At 38.1% G+C, this 26,591-nt stretch overlaps 1 protein-coding gene across 1 annotated transcript in view; it reads left to right on the top strand.

Moving 5' to 3' along the window:
• The window catches only part of LOC140236968 (3',5'-cyclic-AMP phosphodiesterase 4C-like), a 268,409-nt gene extending 255,632 nt beyond the window's left edge, over window positions 1-12,777 (top strand). The window contains exons 7-14 of the mRNA XM_072316914.1: window positions 946-1,184; window positions 2,421-2,519; window positions 3,104-3,268; window positions 3,968-4,067; window positions 7,829-7,983; window positions 9,542-9,664; window positions 10,263-10,445; window positions 10,798-12,777. Coding sequence (XP_072173015.1) covers window positions 946-1,184; window positions 2,421-2,519; window positions 3,104-3,268; window positions 3,968-4,067; window positions 7,829-7,983; window positions 9,542-9,664; window positions 10,263-10,445; window positions 10,798-11,247 — 1,514 coding nt within the window. The 3' untranslated portion in view covers window positions 11,248-12,777. The remainder of the gene's footprint in view (window positions 1-945; window positions 1,185-2,420; window positions 2,520-3,103; window positions 3,269-3,967; window positions 4,068-7,828; window positions 7,984-9,541; window positions 9,665-10,262; window positions 10,446-10,797) is intronic.
• The last annotated feature ends 13,814 nt before the right edge of the window (window positions 12,778-26,591 follow it).

Here is a 26,591-nt window from a genome sequence, read left to right as displayed (position 1 = left end):
CGCTTTCAGTCACATTGAAAGAGTTTTAGTTAGGTTACACAGGGGTGGGGGCATCATCGCCCTGGTGGCAGCCTTATTTTGTCAATCTATGCGGTGGACATGATTCCAGTTTCGGTACAATTGATGGTAATGGAGTATCCACCATACTTTGAAGGTGCGTTTTTTTTTTTTCTTTTTTTTAGAACACCATATGGGCACCGAAAGGCGATGCATGCAATACAAGGAAATGTGACAACATTCGTATGAGGAACTTTGAGTCAATCTTCATTTCAGTAGTGGCAATGTAAGGCAGTATTAGTCTGAATTCCGAATAAGTTTTTGATTGGAATTCGGAGCTTCTTCTTTGTTAGAAGAATGGCATTCAGTAAGATTCCACTCAAGACTGTCCTGAACCTGTTGATGAGTCCCGAGTACACTCGGGCAAGTTTCTATGGGAAATGTGTGTGGTAGCAAAATCAAACCGTCCTCAACGGGTTAAGACATTCATGCAGGTAGTGACAGTATGGAATGACGTGCAGAGAGAAAAAAACAAAAACAAAAACAAAAACAAAACAAAACATTAGTAGCACACATCCAAAAAAAAAATGACGTGCAGAGAGAAGAAGATAACCTGCCTGTTCCTGAAAACCCAGGGTAATCACCGAACGTTTACATCAACTCTCTCCTCACATCTTTGTTATCTACACTGTATATGCCATATATTTCACAAGGTTATTATTTTTTCGCAAATATCACGAGTCGGGTGCTATTCGCGAATCAACACTGATCTGGACATGACAGTGACATGCACATGTACATTTCTCCTTTCTTTACATGTACTCCACTATCGCAAATTTAACCACTCACAAAATTGTGGGGAATTTTAAGTCCTAATTCAGACTCACTATATATGTGGTGTATACTACACATACTTTAATTTTTTTTTTCTTTTATTCCACCTCACAGACAAGCAACAAGAAGTCGATGTGCCCGTTCCGACATCGGCGAGGGAACTGGCGCCCTCGCCCTCACCGCTGAGCAAGGTGCCAGCCTCCAAGAAGCTGCTGAAGGCCAACGAGATGACGAAGGTCAAGGGGGTGGGGCTACAACAGAAGATACGGCATCACAACAGCCTCGCCAACGACACCACCGTGCACAAGTATGGCGTGCCCGTCAAGAAGGAGCGGGAGGACGACCTTGAGAAGGTGAGGAATAGAGCGTTAAAGGGAACGCAACCCCGAAGAGCGCAACCCCGAAGAACAATATGGATTGAGTGAAAGCAGCAACATTAGTATAACACATCAGTGAAAGTTTGAGGAAAATCGGACAATTGATGCAAAAGTTATGAATTTTTTAAGTTTTGGATTTGGAACCAGGGGATGAGGAGACTACAATAGGTTATGACATGTGAGTGGACAACAATATAAAGAAAATATAGATTGAATTCCACAAAAATTCTTTTTTCATGAAAATTACAAATTCCATCAAATTGATGCTGACATATGTTAAGGGTAGCAATTATTCCCCCTGCTTTCTGAAAGCAATTAGTCAAGTGCACTTTCATAATGCTAGAAAAGTGAATTTTTGTTGAATCTTCTTTATATATATTTTTTGGTATTGTTGTCCACTCAGGTTTGTAATACAAAGATACCAAAGTTACATGTAGGTACACATTTTGTGTCAGTGTTATAAAAGTAACACAATTGACACAGACTGATTGCTAGTCGAGTCTCGTCTATATATGGAGACGGACAGTTGCAATTAATCTCAAGTTTAAATCAATCGCAAGTTTATGATATTTGAAATTGATTTCATTTGCAAGTTTCATAAGACAGGGCTCTAGTCTTGCTTTGTGCTTCAGTAATCTATCACATTTTCTTTTTCTCTTGTTTTTTTTTTCCGCATTATATGTAAACCATCCATGCCAATGATTAGTTTGTTCAAATTGGTTTGTTCGAACTTCACTCCACATCTCGTTAGCGCTTCATCCATGTTGCAGCCATTCGCTACGGAGAGAATAATGTTACAGGAGCTCATTCTGTTGGTCGGGCACTTTAGAAAATGCAATTACTTGAAACAAGAAATACTTGCCAAGGGGCGGAGGATAGTTTAACATGGTAATTGAATTTGAAACATAATCCATGCACAGGTGTAAGATTAATCGCATAGGGATGTGCCCAGCACTCCAATTGATAAAAGTGCCTGCTAAAGAGAGGGAGCATAGTATAAAAGCTATCAACATGATCAAGAAAGCTATCTTCGATCTCTTCACCATAGTGCAAGTTTTTTTTTCATTGCAGGTTTTGTAAGAAGTAACATACAGACCACTGGATTGGCAACTTTGCCTTCTGGGTGTAGGAATATAAATTTTGAAAGAGCCAGAATCGGAATCCATGACAACAACCAACAAGGTTTTAAAAGACTTTTTTTTTCCCCAACAGGAGTTGAGGCTATTAGATACGTGGTGTATTGATATCTTCAAAATTGATGAGATTACAAGTCACAGACCTCTAACAGCAGTCATCTACAGGTTATTTGAGGTGAGTCCAATGTCTTTGTTTCTTTCTTCTCATTATCATTGTTATCATTGTTCAGTAGTACTATTACTAGCCCATAGATAGGATCTGATATATGACAGTTGATTAAGTTTGTGCCCACAAAGTGAATACTGTGTTGCTCAAAGCAGACACGTTGTAATTATCATGAATGAAAATGAGAAGAGAAAATGGAATTCCATCTGAATGGAATCTCATTTTCTTTGCTCATTTTCATTCAGGATGATTATATATTTCTGGTCAGTTTCCCCTATATGTTTGAATTTATCATGTTGTAATTTTGTAACTTATATCTTTTTGTGGAGCCTTCTGTCCCCCCTCCCCAACTACCATCATCACCCCCCCCCCACCTACCACCATCACCCCCACCTACCACCATCGATCATCCCCCACCTACCACCATCATCCTCCCACCTACCACCATCACCCCCCATACCTGCCACCATCATCCCTCCCCTCCCCCCACCAACAACATGATCACCACTCCCACCAAGACCAGTACTTGACAATTGGTAAATGAAAACTCGTGAAATATTGACGTAAAATGCATCCTTCTTGCTTCCTTGTAGGACCGGGGTCTGCTGAAGACGTTCCAGATCCCGGAGAAGACGTTCCTGGTCTACATGATGACGCTAGAGGACCACTACCACCGGGAGATCATGTACCACAACCAAACCCATGCAGCTGACGTGGTTCACTCCACCCACTATCTTCTCTCGGCGCCCGCCTTAGAGGTCAGTGGGGGGATGCCCGCACCGGTCCCTCCTACACGTAGCTGCACTTAAGAGATGAAGGGGTTAAATTTTACAGCACTGGGAAGGATACGTAGTGTAGAATATGGGAGCATTGAAGTACTAAAGCAGTGAAACATGTGATGAAATAGTCACCTAAGAAAATAAAGTACAATGTGTGCATCAGAGTGAACAATTGCCATAAAGAAGTCACCATTATAATGATGTCAACAGCTCATCGTAGATCTTAGATGTAGTAAGAGATGCGTGTACACTGTACAGGCGATGAGGAAGAGGAAGTGAAAACACACTGTTCTAAATCTGTCGCTCACAGGAACCGTTTGTGTATTTGATAGATGGGCAATGGCCTCATTCGTAAATCTTGAGATAAACGTGGTTATGGTGATGGGCCATTCTTTGTTTTGTATACATGAATATTTCTTTATCAATTTCAGCTTGTGTGTGAATCGGAAGGAGAGCATTTATGGCATCATTTAGGGGATTTAAAGAGTCGTGCCAGTATAGCTTTCGCTATCTCTAAGGATATCTTTTTTTTTCACCACTTACACATCAAATAAGAAGGAACAGGGTGATCATGATAAGAAGCGTTTATTATTGTGCATACTATTACTATCTTGTCACATCGTTGAGGCATCTATTGACACCGTCTGTTTAATGTACCGTCCTTCCCATTCTTTGCAGAATGTGTTCACAGACCTAGAAATAATGTCAGCGTTATTTTCAGCAGCAATACATGACGTGCACCACCCGGGTCTTAACAACCAGTTCCTGTGCAACACAGGTCAGTCAATCACAGTGCTATATAACTTCTTTTTTTTTTTTACACCACTTGCCCGGTCAGGCAAGCACATTTTCAAACTGTTACAGAACGCTTGCCCAAACATGAATTTTACTTGCCCAAAAAAGAAAGTCAAAAAATATTGGAAAATGATATAGAAAATCACATGTAAGTCAAGGGCTTGATAAAACACAATCATTTGAATAAACAGCACACATTGACTCACATGTTCACGTACATTGGAGTAACAAACTTGGTTTGATCGAGTGCTGTATCACTAAACAGTCACTATCTTTAAGCTTCTAATGTATGGCTGATTTCATAGGTTTGAAGGGGAAAAAGTGAAAAAGGGGTGGCTTCAAAAGTTTTTACTTTGCCCAATTTGGCAAGTATTTTTTTCCTATTGTTCTAAAACACTTGCTAGACTTCAATGATTTTCACTTGCCCCGGGCAATCAAGCAAGTGCTTATGTAGCCCCTTGCTGAGCTTTAAAACTCTTTGTATGCTTTGAGTACTAATCGGCACAGAAAACCCCATAGCATTGTAGGCACCGTCCACGTTCGCACAGAAGGGTTAAAGGAAGTAGCGGCTGTTCTCAACCAGCCTTGGGGGGGGGGGGGATGGGGAGGGAAGAAGTGGAATATTAGTTTCAGTCAGTGTTTTTGTTGGACAAATAGTTTCACATTGCTTTCAGGAAGGATCATGAAACTATTTATAAATACTTAATCAGAAGGAAGTGGATTGGTTTTTAGCCCAAACAATGGAATTGAACCTAACCTAGATCTTTTTTTTTTCTCTCTCTGGTCTTTTTTCCTTGTTTCATAAACTGTAGTAACAGTACTAGTACTTTGCAGTATCACGCAAGGCACGTAAGTCACAAAAATATGAAGATGTTGTTGCGATCCAATCTTGTAATAATAACACAGTGGAACAAAAGGGGAAATAGAATTCACATATTTCAACTGTTATGATAACCTCAAGCCTCGAGCGAAGAGTTCACTTAGGCACTGATATATGAGTGGTCAAATGAAAAATTCAAAACTTGAGGAAAGTCATGCGTTGTAGCTCAAAATATGGACTGAAAAGCAGTAAAAAGTAGTAATTTCTGTCAGGTTTTGCTAGCGTTTTTTGAGTTACAAGCAATTTGTTTCAAATAGAATGTGCATTGATTTTTTTGTTATGCCTCCGACAGTACTAGTACTTTGCAGTATCACGCAAGGCACGTAAGTCACAAAAATATGAAGATGTTGTTGCGATCCAATCTTGTAATAATAACACAGTGGAACAAAAGGGGAAATAGAATTCACATATTTCAACTGTTATGATAACCTCAAGCCTCGAGCGAAGAGTTCACTTAGGCACTGATATATGAGTGGTCAAATGAAAAATTCAAAACTTGAGGAAAGTCATGCGTTGTAGCTCAAAATATGGACTGAAAAGCAGTAAAAAGTAGTAATTTCTGTCAGGTTTTGCTAGCGTTTTTTGAGTTACAAGCAATTTGTTTCAAATAGAATGTGCATTGATTTTTTTGTTATGCCTCCGCCACGAAGTGATGCCGGAGGCATTATGTTTTCGGGTTGTCCGTCCGTCCGTCCGTCCGTCCGTCCGTCCGTCCGTCCTTCCGTCCGTCCGTCCTTCCGTCCGTCCGTAATGAATTTTGTGGACAAGGTAACTATCAAAACCTGTTGAGGTATCCTAATGAAACTTGGCATGTATGTGTATTAGGGGGTGAAGTTGTGCCTATCAACTTTTGGGTGCACATGCTCAAGGTGAAAGGTCAAAAGGTCAAGGTCAAATACATAAAATTTCACTATTTCCACCATATCTATTGAATGCCTGAAGATATTTTCTTGAAACTTAGTGTATACTTGTATTACCCAATTAAGATTCTCTGGTGAAAGTTTGGGTCATGAGGTCAAAGGTCAAAGGTCAAAAGGTCAGGGTCAAATACATAAAATTTCACTATTTCCACCATATCTATTGAATGCCTGAAGAGATTTTCTTGAAACTTAGTGTATACATGTATTACCCAATTAAGATTCTCTGGTGAAAGTTTGGGTCATGAGGTCAAAGGTCAAAAGGTCAGGGTCAAATACATAAAATTTCACTATTTCCACCATATCTATTGAATGCCTGAAGATATTTTCTTGAAACTTAGTGTATACATGTATTACCCAATTAAGATTCTCTGGTGAAAGTTTGGGTCATGAGGTCAAAGGTCAAAGGTCAAAAGGTCAAGTAAAAATATTAAAACTTCTTTTTTTTCTCCGTACCTTGGAAAATTGTTCAAGGTATCTTCATGGAACATAGTATATACATGTACTGACTGGAAGTGATTATCTAGAGAATGTAGGGTTCATGGGGTCAAAGGTCAGGGGTCAAAGGTCAAGTGCAAGACTTCAAAATTTTACTATTACCCTCATATTTATGCAATGCCAGCAGGGTTATTTTTTTTACACTTGGTGTATGCGTGTGTAACCTAATAGAAATTCTCTGGAAAGTTTTTTTTTTCTTCTTTTTTTGCCTCAAAGGACAAAAGGTCAAAGATCAAGTGAAAGTGCTGAACAAACTTTTTCCTCCATATCTCGGAAGTGGCTCAAGTTATTTTGAAACTTAGTACATATTATGCATGTTCTACCTGAAAGTAATTATCTTATGAATTTTAGGGTCAAGGGCCAGATGAAAATGGTAACAATTTACTATTCAATTCAGAAATTGCACTTTTTCTCCACATCTGTACCTTGAAAATTACTCAATGCCTAAATGTATGAATGGGTCAATGTCAAGTTAAAGTCCCTAGATACATGCTCTCCTATTCATCCAATTAAACCTAGGTCAAGGAAGGTGAACATTCAACACATTTGTGACAAACTTGTCATTTCAATATTTTGCCAATTTTGTGAAAATGTAATCACACATTGTCCACATGTACTATCTAGACCTATTGGGAAAATCATGCATTATGGTGGAGGCATACCAGTCGCCAAAGCGACATTTCTAGTTTTTTTTGTGAATTGAGTCTTTTCAGAATTAGCAAAGTATTTCTGCTGTCCTTTTGCACAAAATTATGAACAGCTTAGGGTTGAGCAGGTTTCCCATTTACTATTAGAGACGAAAAAAAAAAAGAAAAAAGGCAAATTTTAATGCAATGTTTCATTTGGAGCTATGTTTTCAAATCTGTCCACAGCAAATGCGATTTTCCCCCCTCTAACATCGCAGTGGATGTTTGTGTGCGTTATGAACAGATGTAACAGGACATTTACTGGGGTCAGAAATCACTGAGCATATTACTGTATACTCCATGAGTATACAGTACATGAGTATAACATTTCACAAATTGGGACTTGCAAGACAATTTCACAAGTTGTCAAATTCACCTTTGATAACCACATTGACAATGTGAGGAAATAGTTGTTATCCTTTTCTGGAAGAAAATTCAGTGATTTTTCCCAGATAGGGACAATACCCAGTGGTATTGAGAATTTTATAAAATAAGACAATATTTTGTCAGAGTTGACCCTTTTGCAAATATCAGGTGACTTTGCAAACATCAGTCAACTTCCAAAATTGGCCAATAATTACAAATTCTGCAAAATGTATTGAAAGTGCGGTAATTTTCCTGTGTATGTTATGTATGAGGAGACATCACTACTTCCCTACAGTCTGTGAGCTTGATTTTGCAATATTCACAATGTCATTTATTGCAAAGTGTTTCAGAAATTCATTTCTTTCTACCAAATTTTTCACTTGTCTCCGGCACACAGGGGCAGAATTAGCAATACTGTACAATGACGTGTCCGTTCTGGAAAACCACTCCCTCGCCATCGCTTTCAAGCTCCTCATGGAAGAAAACTGCAATATCTTTGAGTACCTGTCAAAGAAGCAGTATCAAACGCTCAGGAAAATGTCCATCGACATGGTAAGAAAGGGAGAGAATTACTGAGAATTAATCCATGATTGCATGCCGGAGGCAGCTGTGCCAAAATGTTATGTTTGTGAGAATCAGCAGTATGAGAGACAAATGGTTTAACCCTATTTTAACTGGGCTATTTGAGGCCAAGTTTTTACTGGGGGGTCAATTTGACCCCCCCCCCCCCCTTCAGATAGATAGATAGATAGAAAGATAGAACCGAATGTCAACTACAAGATTGCATGGTCATACAATAGAAAAATATTGGCTTTCTAGTTTTAATAAATTAATTATGCAAATTTATGCATGAAATCATATTTTCACCTATAACTCCATTAAAAAGACTGAAGGATTACTAAATTTTTGTGTCAGAGTTCCTCACGACACATTGAACAACTTTGTTGTAAAAAAATAGCACAATCAAAATAAATTTCTTTTGTTTTTTATTGTTTTGTTAATTTCTTATGTATTTTATTGGTTTTTTTTTCGACCTTTTGTTTTCTATTGTTTTTTTGCCAAAATTTGTTGCAGGCACTTTTTCAGGCTTATCTACATTAGAATTGAGTAATTTCAATGGTTAAAAAGTTGAAATAATCTAATTCATATCAATTAAACCAAAAAACACAATTTGCATTGGATTTGCACACTATATCATGAATTTGAGCTGTTTTCGGGTTGACGTGCATATGCAAAACATTGCGTAATTTCAGAACGGTGTACCCGGACGTCACAAATTTGGTCTCAAAATATGCGGGAGACTTCAATGAAAAAAGTCATGAAACGCCGTGGCAAAATCTTTGCGCGTTGCGGAATCGTGGCACGAAATGTCGAGGTGGGGGTCAATTTGACCCCCCCCCCCCAGTTAAAATAGGGTTAAAATTGCTTTCTCTTTTAACATTATGACTCTTTGTATGTGATGTTATCTGGGTTGTTGTTTTGTTTTTTTGTCATTTGATACATTCTACATTTTCTTTTCAAGTTCCCTGTGTATCCGCCTTTCTCTTTTAATACCAAATGTTAATATCCAGTGGTGCTTTGAGTAAATGAATGACTGAAGAGTGTTACAAGTTGGAGAGACGTAAATGAGTGTAAAGCCAGACAAAATTATATTTCCTTACTTTTTCAGGTATATCATATCAACTAGAATGAAATTGACTTGCACTATTGCGGTAGTCTTAGAAAATCATTAAATTTCTCTCTATTATCTTAACTCATATTTTCAATGATTCTGCAAATGTGTACTTATTATGTTGTTAAGTATGGCAACAAAGTTCTGGGATTTTGTCTTCATTTATAGTATTAAGTTATTAGCATTTATGGGAGAAGTGCAATACCTCACAAAATCATTTAAATTCACAGCTTTGTACAGCTTTCAGCTTTTCTGCTTTCAAATGTTTTGTTTGGTAAATGACTCTATGTGGCAAATTTCAGACCCCAAGATTACGATCTCACTCTCTGCATGGACTGATTAATTTTGGGATAATGTCTGTTGGGATGATGATGATGATGATACAAGAGATGCAATGGTCACCAGAAAGTTTGCACACAATTTATGTTACCTCAACAGGTTCTTGCAACAGACATGTCCAAGCACATGAGTCTACTCGCAGACCTCAAGACCATGGTGGAAACAAAGAAGGTGGCTGGGTCAGGGGTCTTATTACTCGACAACTACAATGACAGGATACAGGTGAGGTCCAGGGGGAGGAGGAGGAGGAGGGGGAGGAGGAGGAGGAGGTGTACACGGAGCAGAGAGTTGGAGAAATTGATATTGCTGATGCTGCTGTTGATATTAATGCTGATGATAATTAGGATGAGGATAAGGATGATGGTGGTGTTGATGTTGATGATGATGATGATGATGATGTTGAGGATGATGTTGATGTGGTGTTCATGAGGATGATGGTTGTGATGTTAAGATGGAGGAGGAGAAGAAAGAAGATTATGCTGCTGGTGATGATGCTGGTGATGATGATGATGATGATGATGCTGATGAATAGGAGGAGGAAAATGATAGTGATGATGATGGGGAGGAGGAGGAGGAGGAGGATTATGTCAGTCTGAATGAACAGAAATGGCAGCTACAGTTATGATGATGACGGTTGTGACATTATAGCTGCCATGACAAAAGATGATAATGATGGCACGCAAGTCATATTTTACATGATGAAGTTAGGATAATCAAAAGTATTCTTATTGTTGTTAATCAATAGATCACTGTAACGAATCAGTGTGCATTGCATGTACAGTATCAATAGTGTTAATTAACTTTTCTTCTCTCGCTTCAGGTCCTTAAGAATCTTGTGCACTGTGCGGACGTGGCAAACCCAAGCAAGCCGCTGCAGATCTACACCCAGTGGACCTCCATGCTGATGGAGGAGTTCTTCCGGCAGGGTGACCTGGAGCGGGAGAAGGGGCTGGAGATCAGCCCCATGATGGACCGGCAGAATGCATCCATAGAGAAGTCACAGGTGGGTAGGGATTAAGGGGCGGAGCCGTCTCCGTGGCAGTGTACTATAAAAGCAGAAATTCTAATATGCACTTCATCGGGTCAGATGAATTTTGCAGATGGTGATGACAATTGAGCAAGCAATCAAACAGCTCACTACTGCCACAGCAGTTAAATGCTTTGGCAGCACATACTGTGGTAAAAGGTTACTGGTCTGCATTACAATAGCAAATTCACTCACACTGCAGAATCAGAAATGTGAGGAAAACTGCAAGTAACATTTTAAACAGTTATACCCCTACAATTTACCTACATTGAGGTCAGAGATGTTTATGTGACTTTTCCCAATGGTGTTCATTTGACTCTTCCTACAGGTCGGCTTTATCGACTTCATCCTGCACCCGCTGTGGGAAACGTGGGCAGACTTGGTCTACCCTGACGCCCAGGAGATCCTGGACCACCTGGAGGAGAACCGGAACTGGTACCAGAGCCAGATCCGGGACAGCCCCTCGCCGGGCACCGACAAGGACGGGGGCAGCAAGGCGCACAATGGGGATGACCCCAACGACCTGACCCTGGAAGACCTGGAGGAGAAGGAGGGCGAGACGGACAACCCGGGGCTCGACCAGGAGCAGCAGCGGACGCCCACGCACAGGCAGGACCGGCTGCAGCGCAACTCGCACGTGGAGGAGACCGGAAGCTCCGCAGTGGATGCAGCCAATGCCCGCAACGTCAAGGGGCCCGCCGTCTCACAGCCCCGCGACGGCGAGGTGTTCAAGTTCTCAAAACTGTCCATCAAGGACTCGAAAGAGACGGATCTATAGTAAGACGGGTATGACACAGACACTTCCTGCTGGAGAACGCAGCGAATTCTTCGTGTGCAAAAAGAGTTTCTATATTTTAATGGAAGAAAAATGTGTGATTTCATTTTAGCAGTTGAGTCAGAAAGCAGAACCTCCTCCTCCCTGGCTAGTGTCCTCATTGATATGCAGCATCGTAATGTCGCAGACGGAGGACAGGGACTCTTCCCAGGAATTGTCAGTGGCTTGTGAATCCCCAGAGAGGAATTCTTCGCCAGCAATGCATAATGACGTGCTTCAGAAGAGAGTGTCCCCACTCCAAAAGGGTGTCATGTGAGGACGTCAAGCCGATGGATGGTGCATGACGGAATATCCTCCCACGGAGGAGGCGCAAAGAAAGGGGCAGTCTTCGGTAGATCGCGATGAAAACAGGACGGGGAAGAAGTGACTGGTCAGAGAAAACGTGCCCACGCAGCAAGCGGGTCGTCGGCTCGAGAGCCAAATGCCATGATGGAGGGTGCCGTGAGATTGTGGTCACCCAAACGCTGTCACAGGGGTGAGATGGACACAAAATCCAACCCACAGGCTGTTACTAAAACTGTGACGTGGTGTCTGATACAGCCAGGTCAATTAGTCAATTGCCGTGATGGATTTCACTACATCTGTCAGGAAGGAAAATATGACTCTGTATGTCTTATCATTTTTTTTCCTCTCTTTTTTTCAGACAGATATTAATGTGTGTGCTTGTGCGTTGGTGCGGGTGTGTGGGTTTATGTGTGTATGTGAGCGTGCGCGTGTCTGTGTGTTTCCTCACTGTAGCAGTGCGATGCAATATTTGTGACTGAAATATGCAGATGAGAGCAGTGTTCGACTGCAGCCACCAACCTCTGATGTTGTAGCTGCGCAACCCAGATTACATACCAGACCGAAGCAAATCTTTGAAGAGAGCTTCAATTAGTTCAGTTAACCTTCATGGATGCCTTTTTTGTTGTTCGTCTTGTCACTTATTTGGGATAGTTTATTTTTGTGGGGCAGACGTGGGATCGATGGGGGTTAAGTTGAATGGACTGGAATAGTTCCATTTTGGTCTACAAGATGAGAACAGTTTAGGTACATAGCTCTTGTGTGGAGCCTCTGATATTCATGCATCGGCCATCAATGTGTGTTTAAGCAATTTCAATTCAATTCAATTTTTATTTTCCACTCATGGGGTGGAACACCCGCGTCAGCCAAAGGCTGGTTTTCAGAGGGGTCCAGCAGAAATCACATGCCGGGTATAAGATAAATCTTCAAATTCCTTCAGTTTATGCGAATGGAAGCCCTACATTTCAATCGATTACTCATGCACTCATTCAGCAGAGCTTGTACATGAGCGCTTTAACTTTAAAACTGACCCAAATGGATTGCATTTTTTCTCTGATGTTTGTCAGTCTATGTATCTTTACACATTTCAAAATTCTTAAATCATACTTTGCCCCAAACATTTGTTAAAGGGATGGTATAGTATTGGTTGAGATGCGGATTCAGTTTGTAACTTTTTGCACGATACTTAGAAACCACTTTATCATGTGTTGAAGAGCATACGATTCTAAAATGGAATTCAAAGTTTATTTGATGAAACTTTGTTCTAAAATGGATTAGATGTCAAAAAAATAAAGTAAAACAAAGTGGTCCTAATAAAAGGTGGGTCCCATCTTTTATAAGAATTGCTTTGTTTTTGGATATCTCGGTCATTACAAAACCAATTTTCATCAAATTAACTTTGACTTCCTCTTAGAATTATATGTTCTATTATATTTCATGAGAGGTTTCTCATTATCTCAAAAAAAATCATCATCAAAAATGTTGGAAACCTTAAGCCCCACCTCAGCCAAAACTATACCATCCCTTTAATTTGTCCCCCTTTCATTCATATTGTTGGTTAACGAGCTGTGAGACCATGTACTCCAATGCTGATATCAGAGACTATCGTATGCATTCTTAAGCAGGTGCCAACTTCAAATATCTGAATTTAAGGAATGAGCATGGAGAAAAGACACCTTTGCCAAGACGACTTGGGTGTTTAGAAAGTTGAGAAGGCACGTGTGCCAGAAAATATACAAATATGACGTATGTATCATAGTATTTTTATTCAACTTTTTTGTGATGTTACTTTTGTGGCGGACACCCACTGTGGTGGGTGTTACAGTGCGCAGAAGTTTTTGGGTTTTTTTTTTTACACAGGGGAAACTATTGTCGGATCCCAAAGGCTGACGCTGAATCGCAGTTATGATAATGGATTCAAATCTAAATGCGCAGAGGAAAGCAAGCAAGGCAAGAAAAGTTTACTGCTCGTTCATCTATCCCTGGGTCTGCCTCGGGGCTGAATGACCGGTCAGTGTTGTAAGGACAAGATGTGTGAGGGTCAGTATAAAAAATTCTTCCCCCCCCCCCCCAATGTGGCGACGTGGCATCATCAGTACGTGTTTGAGCACATCTTTATCGCTGGCCTGTTTGTGAATTTTTGCTCATTGAGGAGATTATATTTTTTGACAAAGAGAAAGTTATCTTCAGCAATACCGTGCCCCAGTTTGCGTCTGCTGCTGGAGGGCTGAGTGGAGAATGTGAATTATTTAAATCGTGAGTGCTTTGAAATTTTTTCTACCATTGACACAAAATGCATCGCGTATCATACTTGTGTATTCAAAGGTGTCGGCAAAGTGGCATACAATGTAAGTGTAAGTAACATTGCATGAATTAAAACCTAACTTTAATGCGTTCATGCACAAATCATATATTATCTCATTCAGTGCATAGTGCAGAATTTTTTGTGATGATAATTATATTCATTTTATTTACATGCTCAAAAAAGTGTTGTTTCTACCACAAAGATATCCTTTGAGCATTCGTCTGCTTTCATTACTTTAACTTGTGTGATGATCTCGAGTTTTGATGAGATTTATGTCTATCAAGTGATGATGATCATATATTAAAGAATGAGAGACCCCTTATGTGTAACCAATTGGAGCAATATTGGGTTTGTTGTAAAAATTTGGTCAAATGCATAATGAAACTTATATGGCTTTAATAGAGCAATGTTATCGCCTCAAGACGAATGGGCAGTGTCATCCATTAGATTCTTGTGGTGGAAACCAATGATTATTGAATGCCCATTTCATTCGTAGCTTCTTTGAGGGAATTTTGTATGCAATCTGTATGTATGTATGTATGTGTTATTTTGCCCCATTTGAATGCTAGCCCATTCAACACCGCAGGTGCTACAGTGACTATTACCATTTGCGAAGAGTAGCTGTCGTTCAGGGATTTTATTTTTTCGTCTTGCTAGGAGAGAGAGAGAAAAAATAATATATACAAATATGAAGTGATTGCCTGAATATTTATACTTTTAGAATTATATTTGTCAAAGTCTGTTGTTTATTGCAACAGTTGGGCAAATGTTCACTGACCTTTGCTTTTCGTACATAAATGCAGCTACTAGGAAATGGGTTATATCATAAGTTTGTTCTTGTAAAATCAAAGTATACCCTTAAGAAAGTACTCTTTTATATAATATGTCCCCAGTTGTATGGGGGCGAATGGCGTCATTGGTTGTTTCACTCACTAGGGAACTCATCGATCGTCCCCCCGAATCTTGTCGCGGGATCGGTAATTTGTCCGGCAATGTCGGGCGCAGAGCAGAGCTGCATGAATGACACTATTGCTGCTGCTTGCTGGGAACAAGCTGCATCACTATTTAAATCATTTCCCAGATCAATACAAGGATTATTTTTGTGTGTTTGTTGTGAATAGATTCTCTAAATCCTTGTGAATCTGTGGAATTCACATCGAAGGAAAGGTTTATCCCAAAAAAAAACAAAAAAAGATGACTTCTGTGGCTGCTTTAAAGCTGCGGGTAATGTGCAGTACTCAAAACTATTTAGTACAAAAAGTACGCAGGTGCAGGTTTCACTAAAAGTAATGACTTCACAAAATACCTCCAAAGGAGTCTATATGCAGGATCATACAGGTTGGTTCTGGTTCTAAACTGGTTTAGACCGGCGCTGTACGGTTTAATCTATATAGCTCAAACCCATTGAAACCTGCCCTGACTGGTTGGGAATGGCTTTAGCGAAACTCTTTTTGAGATGTGTCTGACTGGTTAGTTCCAGCTCTATACCAATTTAGACCTGCTCTGACTGGTTGGTGCTTGTTCAAACACGTTTCAAGCTATTCTGACAGCAGGGTGCCAGTTACAGCCAGTTTAGACTTGTTCTGACTGGTTGGTAATGATTTGAAATGGAAGTGTACCTGCCCATATCATGAGCAAGTATGATAACATTCTTGAAGCACACATGTATATTTTGAGACATGATAGTCTCTATTATGTTTAATTTCTCTGATGTTACACCTCCACAACAAAATAGTGGCCTGTTAATCATTATTGTGAACATGAGTGTGCACAAAATACTCTTTATTTTCTGGCCTTGCAGCCAATATTTATATTCTTCAAAATGTGTGTCGGTTGGTACAGCTTACTTTGATTGACATGAAACTAGAAGAGCTTTCACGATCGATGGTAGCATGCACAGGGTACGGCTTCATGGAATAGTTCGAGGGTGCAAACTTTTCCTCTTGTGAAGACGTAATTCCGAAGTCACTCGTTGTATCTGGGTTGCAGTGCATACTGTATCAAGCAATAAAGTCTTACTGTATTTGATATTATCATAGAAATCAGCAGGATTATATGGAGAAAAGAGGTTTTAGCATAATTATCATAAGCGTAGCTCACTACTGCTGATGACGCAAAAGGATTGTTGAAAACAAAAAGTGTTACCTTGCACAGCATGCTTTGATTATCATTGTTTTAGAGTGCCAATTTTTTTACTCATATTTCCTAGGCAAGTTTTCGAAAGCAGAATGCAATTTTATTCTTCTCCTATTCTTTATTAACATCTGTTCATTCATATGATTGTTTTTTGTTTTGTTTTTTGGCCAGTTTGTGTTTGATTGTGATTGATTTTATTGCAAAGTTTGACGTTTGCCTAAATGGATCTATGAAAAACCAACATGACAATGAGATGTGCTATCATGGCATCATTGATACAATTATACCTGAAAAGATTTTGTCATATTTTTTTATTAAAAAAAAAAATCAATCAACCCATTTACATTGTAATCGACTGACCTAATATGTCGGCCCAGCAAGTTTTGATTCCAAGTAATCATTTTGGTGGCGAATTCATACAAAATCATCAATTATCTTCACTGTATAGTGAACATGTTTAGCGGTAATCTTGCATCTCAAAGTAAACCTTGTGTATGCCTAAATTGATTTGATTGTGGTTTCAGGGTGTTATGGGATTTCCTGATACACTGTTCAAGAAGATTGGTCCTATTGTGTTTGATTATCATGAAGTAGGTACTTGAAACCAGCATACATTTTGTTATCGTGAACTGTCCATTCATGGAGGTTTTCCACATCAACTTTTTGATGAATGTCGCTCTTTATAAAATTGATATATTTTTTTCAGGTACGCACGCTATGACTCTTATACAGCTGACTAAGATGAATGAATGTTAAGTGATATCAAACATGCAGAAATCCTAGTAAGCACTACTTTGGGCATAATTGGGGAAAATTTGAATGGTTTATCTTTCAATATGCAATCTGCTCTTTGCTACCAAATTCGCCAGAGATATAGACATTGCGGAAGGCACTTCTTTTCTTCGTCATTCATATTCAGTGCTTTTATTGCGTAACTAATATGAATCCCATCACTAAAGTTACACACGAGCTGAGTGTGTATGGTGTTTAGCTACATTGAATTCTTTGTTCATATAAATGTTGCAAGTTTACTCTCCAGTGTCCAGAGCAAATGCAAAAACAAGGACAAAGGCCTGCATTTGTTTGCTGGTTGTTGTTTTTTTTTTATCAAAATCTCTACAAGGCTTTATATTAGTTTGAATTTTTCCCAACATGCACACATTTTTGTTTGCCCATATCAAAAGGTTTTTGATAGCAAAGTGATGTGTGAAAATCTTCCTTGCAAATATTTACTTGTGTAAATTGCTCCAAGAAGGAGAAAAAGAGGCTTCAGTAGGATGAGCATTTTTTTTTCTTTTCAAGGAAAAAGAAAAAATCTTGACAAAACTTTTTGAGTAGTAGTCAAGGAGTAAGCAGCAGTAGTCAAATTTTCAAAAGTGCAAGACTTTTCCAGCTTGATCTGAATGCATGGTGACTTCGCAGAAAACATTGTGGCAGCAAAATTTATGTTTACATTTTGATACTAAATACAAAAAAAAAAGAAAAGAAAACAGAAGGAAATGAGTTTGGTTTTTATATGTATTTGTTATAGATGATGCATGGCTACTGCTGCCTTCAGTTCTGTGTCTGAAGTAGCTCATTAGTAGGGGAACTCTGCAGAATAAGTATTTTCCTTTTGTGATAACCATCTCCTTACTTTCATTACCTTTTTTTTGAGATGTGCGTGTACAGTATGGCCAGTTTTGCAGGTGAGACAGCAAGAGCAGGTGTGTCTTTGGAGGCCGATTGAGTTTGTCCGTTTTCGTTCTTTTTTTACGTAACTGTGAAGAAAAATTCTAATTTATTATAAACTGAAATGGTATTGTATTCCTTAACACTATTATTGTGTGCATGTAAATAATCTTGTCAAATATGTTTGTACCCAGCCTGTATAGACGAGAGAGACACTGAGAATTATGTACAAGGAAAATAACAAAAACAAAACAAAAACATTTTAAAAAAATGATAACAATAACTACTGATGATACTGGAGCATTAAAATTAGCATTTATGTGCTTTTTTGTGTGAAAACAAAAACTATATATAGATATTGATTAATAAGATATAACTGTTGTCAAATCGTTTTTGGCAAAGTTGTCGGGTGTAGGAGTATTTTAGAACATGGGCAATATTTGGTCCCATATTAAAAAAAAAAAATCAAAATCCATTGCAATACAATTAATTGCCTTCATGCTGTTTCTTTTTTTTCTCTTGTCTAATTTGCAGCAGAGTGCTTGCATTGGTGTGTGACTAGAGATACTCGCGTGTCGGCAAGCATCAATTTCTATGTGGTGTGGCCCTGTTGATCAAACCATGATTTCACTGACTTTGGTGGTAGACACATGCATTTCCGTCATACATCCAGTACTTTGAGATTAAGTTTTCTAGATTCTAGTGACCGAAATATCAGAATTGACAACAAGTGATCATAAAAAGTGTTCTGCGTGTGTGTGTGTGTGTGTGTGTGTGTTTATGTGTGTGTCTGTCTGTGTGTGTGCATGCATATTTATACATATATATAAAATAATAATAATAATAATAATAAGGTCTTATTTACCCAGGGTAGCCTCTTCAGTGTTGCCACTGCTCTACCAGAGGGCCCTGCTATTATCATTACCCTAGCGTTGCCAGGTACCCATTTATACACCTGGGTCGAGAGGGACACAGTGGGTAAAAACATCTTGTCCAAGGACGTAAGCACTGGGCGGGATTCGAACTCGGGTCCTCCGATCGGGAGTCGGGAGTCTTATCCACTATGCCACAGCGCCCCCATAAAATAAAATGAAGAATCAAGAAATAAACTGGTAATGCATTTTTTTGCCAATAAAGAGTGAGTTTATTCTACTCGAATTTTCGGTGGCCTCCACTTTCTTCAGGAGTCTTGACAAATTCGAGTCGAATAAACTCACTCTTTATTGGCAAAAAAATGCATTACCAGTTTATTTCTTTTGATTCTTTGTTATATTGGAGCCAATATGTGAATTCTCAATACATATATATATATATATATATATATATATATATATGCACATATGTACATATATGTGTGTATAACTCTTCAAAATAAGTTCTGCAATCAAAGTTTGATATTTCTCTTAAACCCTCATTATCTTCATTAAATATGACATCATAAGAAAGCCTAATTAATTATCTTTAAAATGACACCTTACTTGGTATGATTGGGTGTTCTTGGAATGTGCAAAACAGCTGAGTATGGGGACAGATCAAAAGTGAAAAGTCGCAACAATTCTGCTATTGATAATGTACAGTTTTGATGAAAAAAAAAAGGCCACTGGAATAAGCAATGCTGAAATGACGGCACTTTCAAAAACTCCCATTTCCTAGACATTAGATGACTGTTTGGTCGACCTGTATGTTTAATTTTAATCTGCAGATACTACTACAGTTTTTAATTCATGGATGAAGCCTGGAATCTAATGATAATCTCACAATGCATTCTTTTCAAGCACATTCCTTCCCTGAAACGACAAAGCACATGGCAATTGCACTGTTTGACATAACACGTTTGCTCTATTTTGCAACATTTCACATTTGACCTTTCCTCATACTCAGTCATACTGTGCATTCCAGGAATACCCAATCATAGCAAGTGAGGCGTCATTTTAAAGATAATTAGTCAGGCTTTCTTATGCTGTCATATTTAATGAAGATAATGCAGGTATAAGAGAAATATGATATATCAAACTTTAATTGCAGAACTTATTTTGAGGAGTTTATGTAATATATATATATATATATATATATATATATATATATATATATATATATATATATACATGTATTATAATTATGATAGATAAATATATAGAGAGATTCTATTAGCCATTGTCCACATTATTAATTAGATAGATAGATAGATAGATAGATGAATAGATAGACTGACTGTGCATCAAGTTTATTTTCCATCAGTAACAAAATAAAATCTGAGTCAGACAAGCCATGTATACAGTAATTCAGCATTATTGAAACCTCCCAAAATTAATAACAATGATTCATATAAACCCAGACACTAGATTACTCAAGATTTCGTTCTGTTGGGTGCTACCTTCCTCCTCCTTACCTATAAACGGGTAGAAATCTTTCTTGCCCGACAATGAAGTAGCATGCCTGATTCTGTAATCGAGGGTAAAATGTATGATTTGACATTATTTAAGATCTGCTCATTTACCATTGATGGTCTTGGACTTAATGTCAGTCCAAGGCCGAGCATGTCAGTACCATTTTGCTTAATCCTTGATGCATTTAATTGCTTGGTTTAAGGATCGATTTAAGGCTATGTCAGGAGCAAAGAGTGCTCCAAGAAGCTTCTAGACGCTTTGGTCACGAAGTTAGTGTGAAGAGCACATACTGGCAAGCAACTTCCTACAGAGGGCAGCATTTCAGCGCCCGAAACCCAGGACAAGGTCTCGCGCCTGTAAATAATTTTGGTTCTATGACATTTGCTCCTACAACAATTGTTCCCATGAAATATCTACACACTAAACCAAACATAAATTCTACCCACAAACATAACCCTAACCCTAATCTTAATCTTAATCTTCACATCGAACTGAAGCTAAAAACCTATCACAACCCTAACCCTTACCCTAAGTCCTTGGAGAATATAAAACCGAAGCAACTGTAAATAAAAAAATAAAAAAAATCACATCGAACTGAAGCTAAAAACCTATCACTTGAACCCTAACCCTTACCCTAAGTCCTTGGAGAATATAAAACCGAAGCAACTGTAAATAAAAAAAAAATGTTGTGTCACTAAATAATTCTCCATAGTCACACATGTTGGAAAAGAAATGAATGTATCAAAATGTCTATAAAATGCAAGGAAGATTCGATGTTTCTCGTCTTTAACATCTGTGAGTATTGGGGGAAAAATCTTGTTTCACTTTAGTTCTAAAAATTAATCTGTACGTGGGACAGACTCCGCTCAAGCAAATTCATGTGTTTTCTGACTCTTCAACTAAACAAAATGTGATAGAGTCCTTCAATATTCAAACCTCAGTGAGTTCTTGACGGGCTGGTTTGGCTTTTTTTTTTCTTATGTGCATTTTTCCAGATTTATTTTGGCTCGCTTGACGGACTGTATGGTCCACCTTAATTTCAAAGTGTGTGTTTAGGGCTTGTTGGAGAGCGATCCGACGAGGCCGTGGATTACTTATTACTGAAATAAAAAATGTCTTATTCGTAAAAGAATTTCCGAGAGATCTTAAGTCATATTATTATACAGTTTATTACAAGGGGAAATATCAAATAATCATCTTCAAAATACCTTTTTGTGAATATACACCGCAACGTTTAGTCATGAAATCCCTCTCACAATAAAGGGGAAGGTGGTTTTGTAAAGGAACTCGCACTCTGAAACCGTGGCTATTTTTCTTTCAAGCTGGTATTCCTTCTTTGTATGAATTTACGCCCGATAAAAGTCAGTTTTTAGAAGATATGGAGCTCGAGATAGTTCGTTTTATATTTGGCAGGTGTGTTATGAGACATTATGCACTACATGCATCCGCCACGTGTGTATGACCGAATCGTCTTTTGTACACTGTGGTCATCACAAGAGGGCGATAATTACGTCGGAACGTAGAGCTGTAGACGCTGATGTCTCTGCTAACCTCTATGAGTGGTGAGACAAATTTTCCTTTCACTTTGTAGGCCTAACTTCATTTTAATATATTTTGTATTATCTCTAGATTTACTGGTTGCTCCAACTTTCTTGATGTGTAAAGAATAATAGGTGTCTGTGTGTTATTTTTCTGTTTCGATGACGGAGCCCTTCTCAAGCACAGGATTAATGAAACTTTTTAAGGAGGAAAAAATCGCGTAGAGGGCATGAATATGCTGTTGAAAGTTATCAAAAACGTCACAAATTTATAACAACAGCAATAATAGCAATCACTTGATTTAAAATAAAAAGACAGTTACCGTATTCCTTGCCAGAAAGCGTTCCACTCTCCAATGAATATTGATAGAAATACATTTTGCATTACCCCGGAATGTTTCATTTCCTTCGCCACGTAATCAATATGTTTTTACCACAAACATTTACGTCATATCAAGCTAATTTTGCAACTCTTATCTACGAAAGAAAAAGCTTTACTCTATGCTTTTTGTTCCTTGCTAGACATAGTTCTATTACCATTGCTAACAGGAAAGTTGCCTTGTAAATGGCCACTTGTAATTGGTGAGGGGGACCAACAGTTGGTCCCACTCATCAATTATACAAGTGGCCATTTACAAGGCAACTTTCCTGTTAGCAATGGTAATAAAACTAGTAAATTATAACCATTAAAAAATCATCGAAGCAGACATAGCAGATTTTTCTTTTTTTTTTTTTTTTTGGTGGGGGGGGGGAGAATGGATGGATGAGAAGCGCTTAAAATAACAATATGATATCATATCAATTCATAAAATGGTTGTGTTATTAATGTACTTAAGGATGCAAACTGATGAAACAGTTATTTTATTTGACCTAGCCCAACAGAGAGGAACTACATCAATTCGTTTCGACACAGTGGTTTGAAACTTGTTCGTTATAGTTAGTTACATTTGTTTGTTTGTTTGTTTGCTTGCTTGTTTGTTTGCTTGTTTGCTTGCTTGTTTGTTTGCTTGTTTTAGGGGGATGTGCCCTTGCAAAATAAAGATTCCTCAGATCTGGTGCGTTGAGTTTCGTAGCATATGATATGAGTTTCATAACATTTGTGATATGTCGATATTACTAGATTCATAGGTTATATTGTATTTCATAGAATTAGAACCATTATAAAAACATGAATATTATGCCGGCCATAATACACACATCGATTCTTCTACGTATTCTACAGGGTGCAACATAACATACAAGCAAGCACAAGCTAGGCTATAGAGTATAAAAGGAAGCTAATCTCTTGGTAGCCATTGTGTTTAAGTAATGGGTCCCCGTTGCGAACAAAGGTTAAACGGAAAAAATGAGCGGTAACTTTTATTCGCGATATTCCATGGGGACACGGAAACAAATAGGGTCATTTTTGTCTGAAAAGAAGAGCAATTCTCTTGGGACATCTAAAGCGATGCTTTATGGAAATGGTTGCCTGTATATAATTGACAAGTTAAAGAGAATAATCGCTTATGTTTAAGTTGGCGATACGTAAATTTCAACTGCTGCGGAACATTTTCCATGGGGGGGGGGGGGGGAGGGGGGGGGGGTGTCAAGGTCCAATATAGTATACCCCCAAAAAGCGGGACTGTGTTTTTGTCGTAGGTGGTGGTGTTTGTTTATTTGTTTCAGATCTAACGAGAAAAAAAAAGGGGGATGAGGCCCTTGTATTGCAACAGTAAAACGAGGAAAGTCTAATAACAGAGTAGATAAACAATTTTCTTATCAAAATCGGAAAAAAAGAAGAAAATAATTCGAGAGTTGTAGAATATTTAAATTCGCATAATATAATGGCAGAATCTTGCATTATAGTTCGAAAAAAAAAAAACCTTTTTAATCAACAAAAAAAAAAATTGTATAGTTCAGTAACTTCACCATGAATTTGGCAATTTACTATATCGTTACAACTGTAGCACAGTTTGATATGACCCCATAATAATCTCTGTTTAATTTCATGTCGAAAACCATGTGTAAAAGATTTATTAGAAAACAAATTGGAAAGCAAACATGCCCTGACATCATCACCTAATCTTAATTTAGTATGTGACAGGTAGATATTACTATACATCGAAAAAAAAAATGATGTGAAATTTCGTTATTCCTTCATTTTTTTTTATACTTCTTGCACGATGGAATGAAACATCTAGCATGACTTTTCTCAAAAGTGGACTCTCACTTTGAACAATCTCATTACTTAAAAAAAAGGAGAAGATCAATAACGGCTTGAATGAATGAACAAGAAAATGGATTACATATACTCCCGACTGAATATATTTAAAACAAGACAAAACATTTACAACAACGAAACAAAAAGCAAAATACAAACTCGTCAGAGTAGCATCAGGGGGCTGAGCATTGTCGAGAGAGTCTTAGAAACGAAATGTGTTTTCAACACCAGTCATTGAATATAAGGATATGACCACCCATACCGATGTTCTCAATTCAGTTGAAGAATGGTGTTGAAAACAATACCATATTTTGTCCAGACTTACGATTGCCCAACCATCTTTATTTCTTGTTATATCTCGGAGTTGAGTCGTAATGGCAACTTGGCGTCACGGACAATCCAGACTGAACTTTGGTTCCTACGTGGCGGGTTCGATCAAAACTAGTATGTATACGGCCGGGCACGAGGACGTTATATCGCCTAGAGAGAGAAGGAGCTGAATTGTTGAAAAGTCTGGACCACACAAGATATAGAAAATTGCGTGTATGTGTGTTTGTTTGTGGGTTTGTATGTATGTGTGTGTGTGTGTGTGTGTGTGTGTGTGTGTGTGTGTGTGTGTGACATAGGGATTGGGACACGCATGCGCACATTGCGGTTATCATAAGAGATGAATAAATTAAGAGAGAAAGGGGTGGCGGGAGGGACAGGGAAAGATTCATGAGCGAGACAAATCCATTTCTTGATAGAGTGTGTGAGAGAGATATATAGATAGGGACAAACACATACATATACAATACATATATATACATATATATATATATATATATATATATATATATATATATATATATACATATATATATATTCATCGTTCCGTACATATTCCACATTATTTTCATACAATTTTACATTCCATTTGATTTCCAGATAGAAGTTCAACACAAGACAATCAATTTGAGATGGACATAAACAAACATATAAGCAAATTGTATAGATAACGTGTGGATGGTATGAGCAGGGAGGTGGAATTCTCTCTTCCACCTCCCTGGTATGAGGAACATACCACAAAAAGGCAGAAGAATTGTAAAATGTAGGCTCCAGAATCGACCTCTATATTTTATCAGAAGGCCATAAAGTTAATGCAGATTTTGATAGGAGATAAATAGATAAAGAGAGAGAGGGCAGGGAGGAGAAATTTTCGTGAGAGAGAGAAATTAGATTGCAGAGAGGGAGCCTGGGATCAAGGGAGAGAAAGAAGAACAAGTAAACACATATTTTTGTTACGAATATATGATTCTATAAGTAGATTTATATACAGACTATAAAAAGAGGGAAAGCGAGAGAGGGAGAGATTAACATGAGCGAGAGAATGTCAGTTGGAGATCGCGAGACAAACATATAGGTGTATTTATTATATCGAAAGAGAGATATGGGATATGGGAGAGAAGGAGAATCGATGTACGAGAGAAATTCGGTGCGAGAGAAGAAAGGGGTATTACAGAGATTCGATACAAAAACCTGAAGGGGAAGCTAAACACTTTGTAGATTTTAAAACAGCTATAGTTGTATTATCTGAAACAAGTCTGGGTTTTTTTAAATTGAAGAGTTTTTTCGCAAAACGAGCTAACTCCATTCTTGTTAAGTTGAGATATTTGAGATAAAAGCTGCTTAAAGCAAGGAAAATGATAAGAAAACATATTTTTAACCATTACTTCTAGGTTATGATATTATTACAAGTGAGGTATTACTGGAAAGGTTTATTTCGCTCTATCTGATGCTAGACCTACTCTGAAATGTTTAAAAATGGCGCTTACCCCATTTTGCAATCAAACTCATCAAAGTTATACTTGCAACACACTATATATCAGTCATAAAATGTTCTAACTGTAAATACATAAATTTGGATACAGATAGCAATTTTGGCATTTTGTTTTTCGAGTGATCTGCGTTTCACAAGCTCCGCTTTTCAGCAGATCATTCTTTTCCATGGCTATATCTATACTTTTGTAGCCATAACATTGCAAAGTATATAGCGTTGTTTCTATTCATGTCCGTTCGTTATATATTTGTACTAAACTTTGTTTACAAATGATATTTTCAACAATGATTTATTAAATAAATACTTTGCATTTGTATTATTTTTCTTTTGAATGGAAATAAAGCACGACTGAAGTTGGATTGGACTGAAAGTTTGCCTTTATGCTTTAATACGGTAAAAAAAAAAATGTATAGGTATATTACACGTTTTGAGCGCAGAAACGATCCATTTGATTTACGAAGTGTAGGCCGTTAGATACATTATAGGCACCGTCTACAGCTTCGTGACCCACCATTTCGTTGAGGTGTATAATCATAAAACACACGCATTGATTGTTCGTAATCCAGAAGATGAATGTCAGTGGTAACTGAGAAGAATCAAAACGGAAGAATCAGGAGCTAACAAAGAACACACAAAAAGCAGAAGAAGAAAAAAAAAACCAACAACAACAACAATGCAGACTGAGACACGCATTCATATTCCTCGACCGAACTTTGGATTTCGCAAGAACCCCCCGGGAAGAACTCGATCGTGATCGCCTACAGTAGTTGCTTTTAAGCATGCACGCCGTGTGATCAACGTCCTCCCCCCCCCCCCCCCCCATAAAAAAGATTTTTTTTTTTTTTTTTTTTTTAATGGGGGAATCTAAAACCTACGTAATATGCAAAAATTACTCGAGATCAAGACGATTGCTCTGACGGGCACAAACAACAAAGCAACATTTAACAAA

This window comes from Diadema setosum, chromosome 13 (genome assembly GCF_964275005.1).
Source record: "Diadema setosum chromosome 13, eeDiaSeto1, whole genome shotgun sequence".
NCBI lineage: Eukaryota > Metazoa > Echinodermata > Echinoidea > Diadematoida > Diadematidae > Diadema > Diadema setosum.
This window is presented reverse-complemented; position numbering and strand designations above follow the sequence as displayed.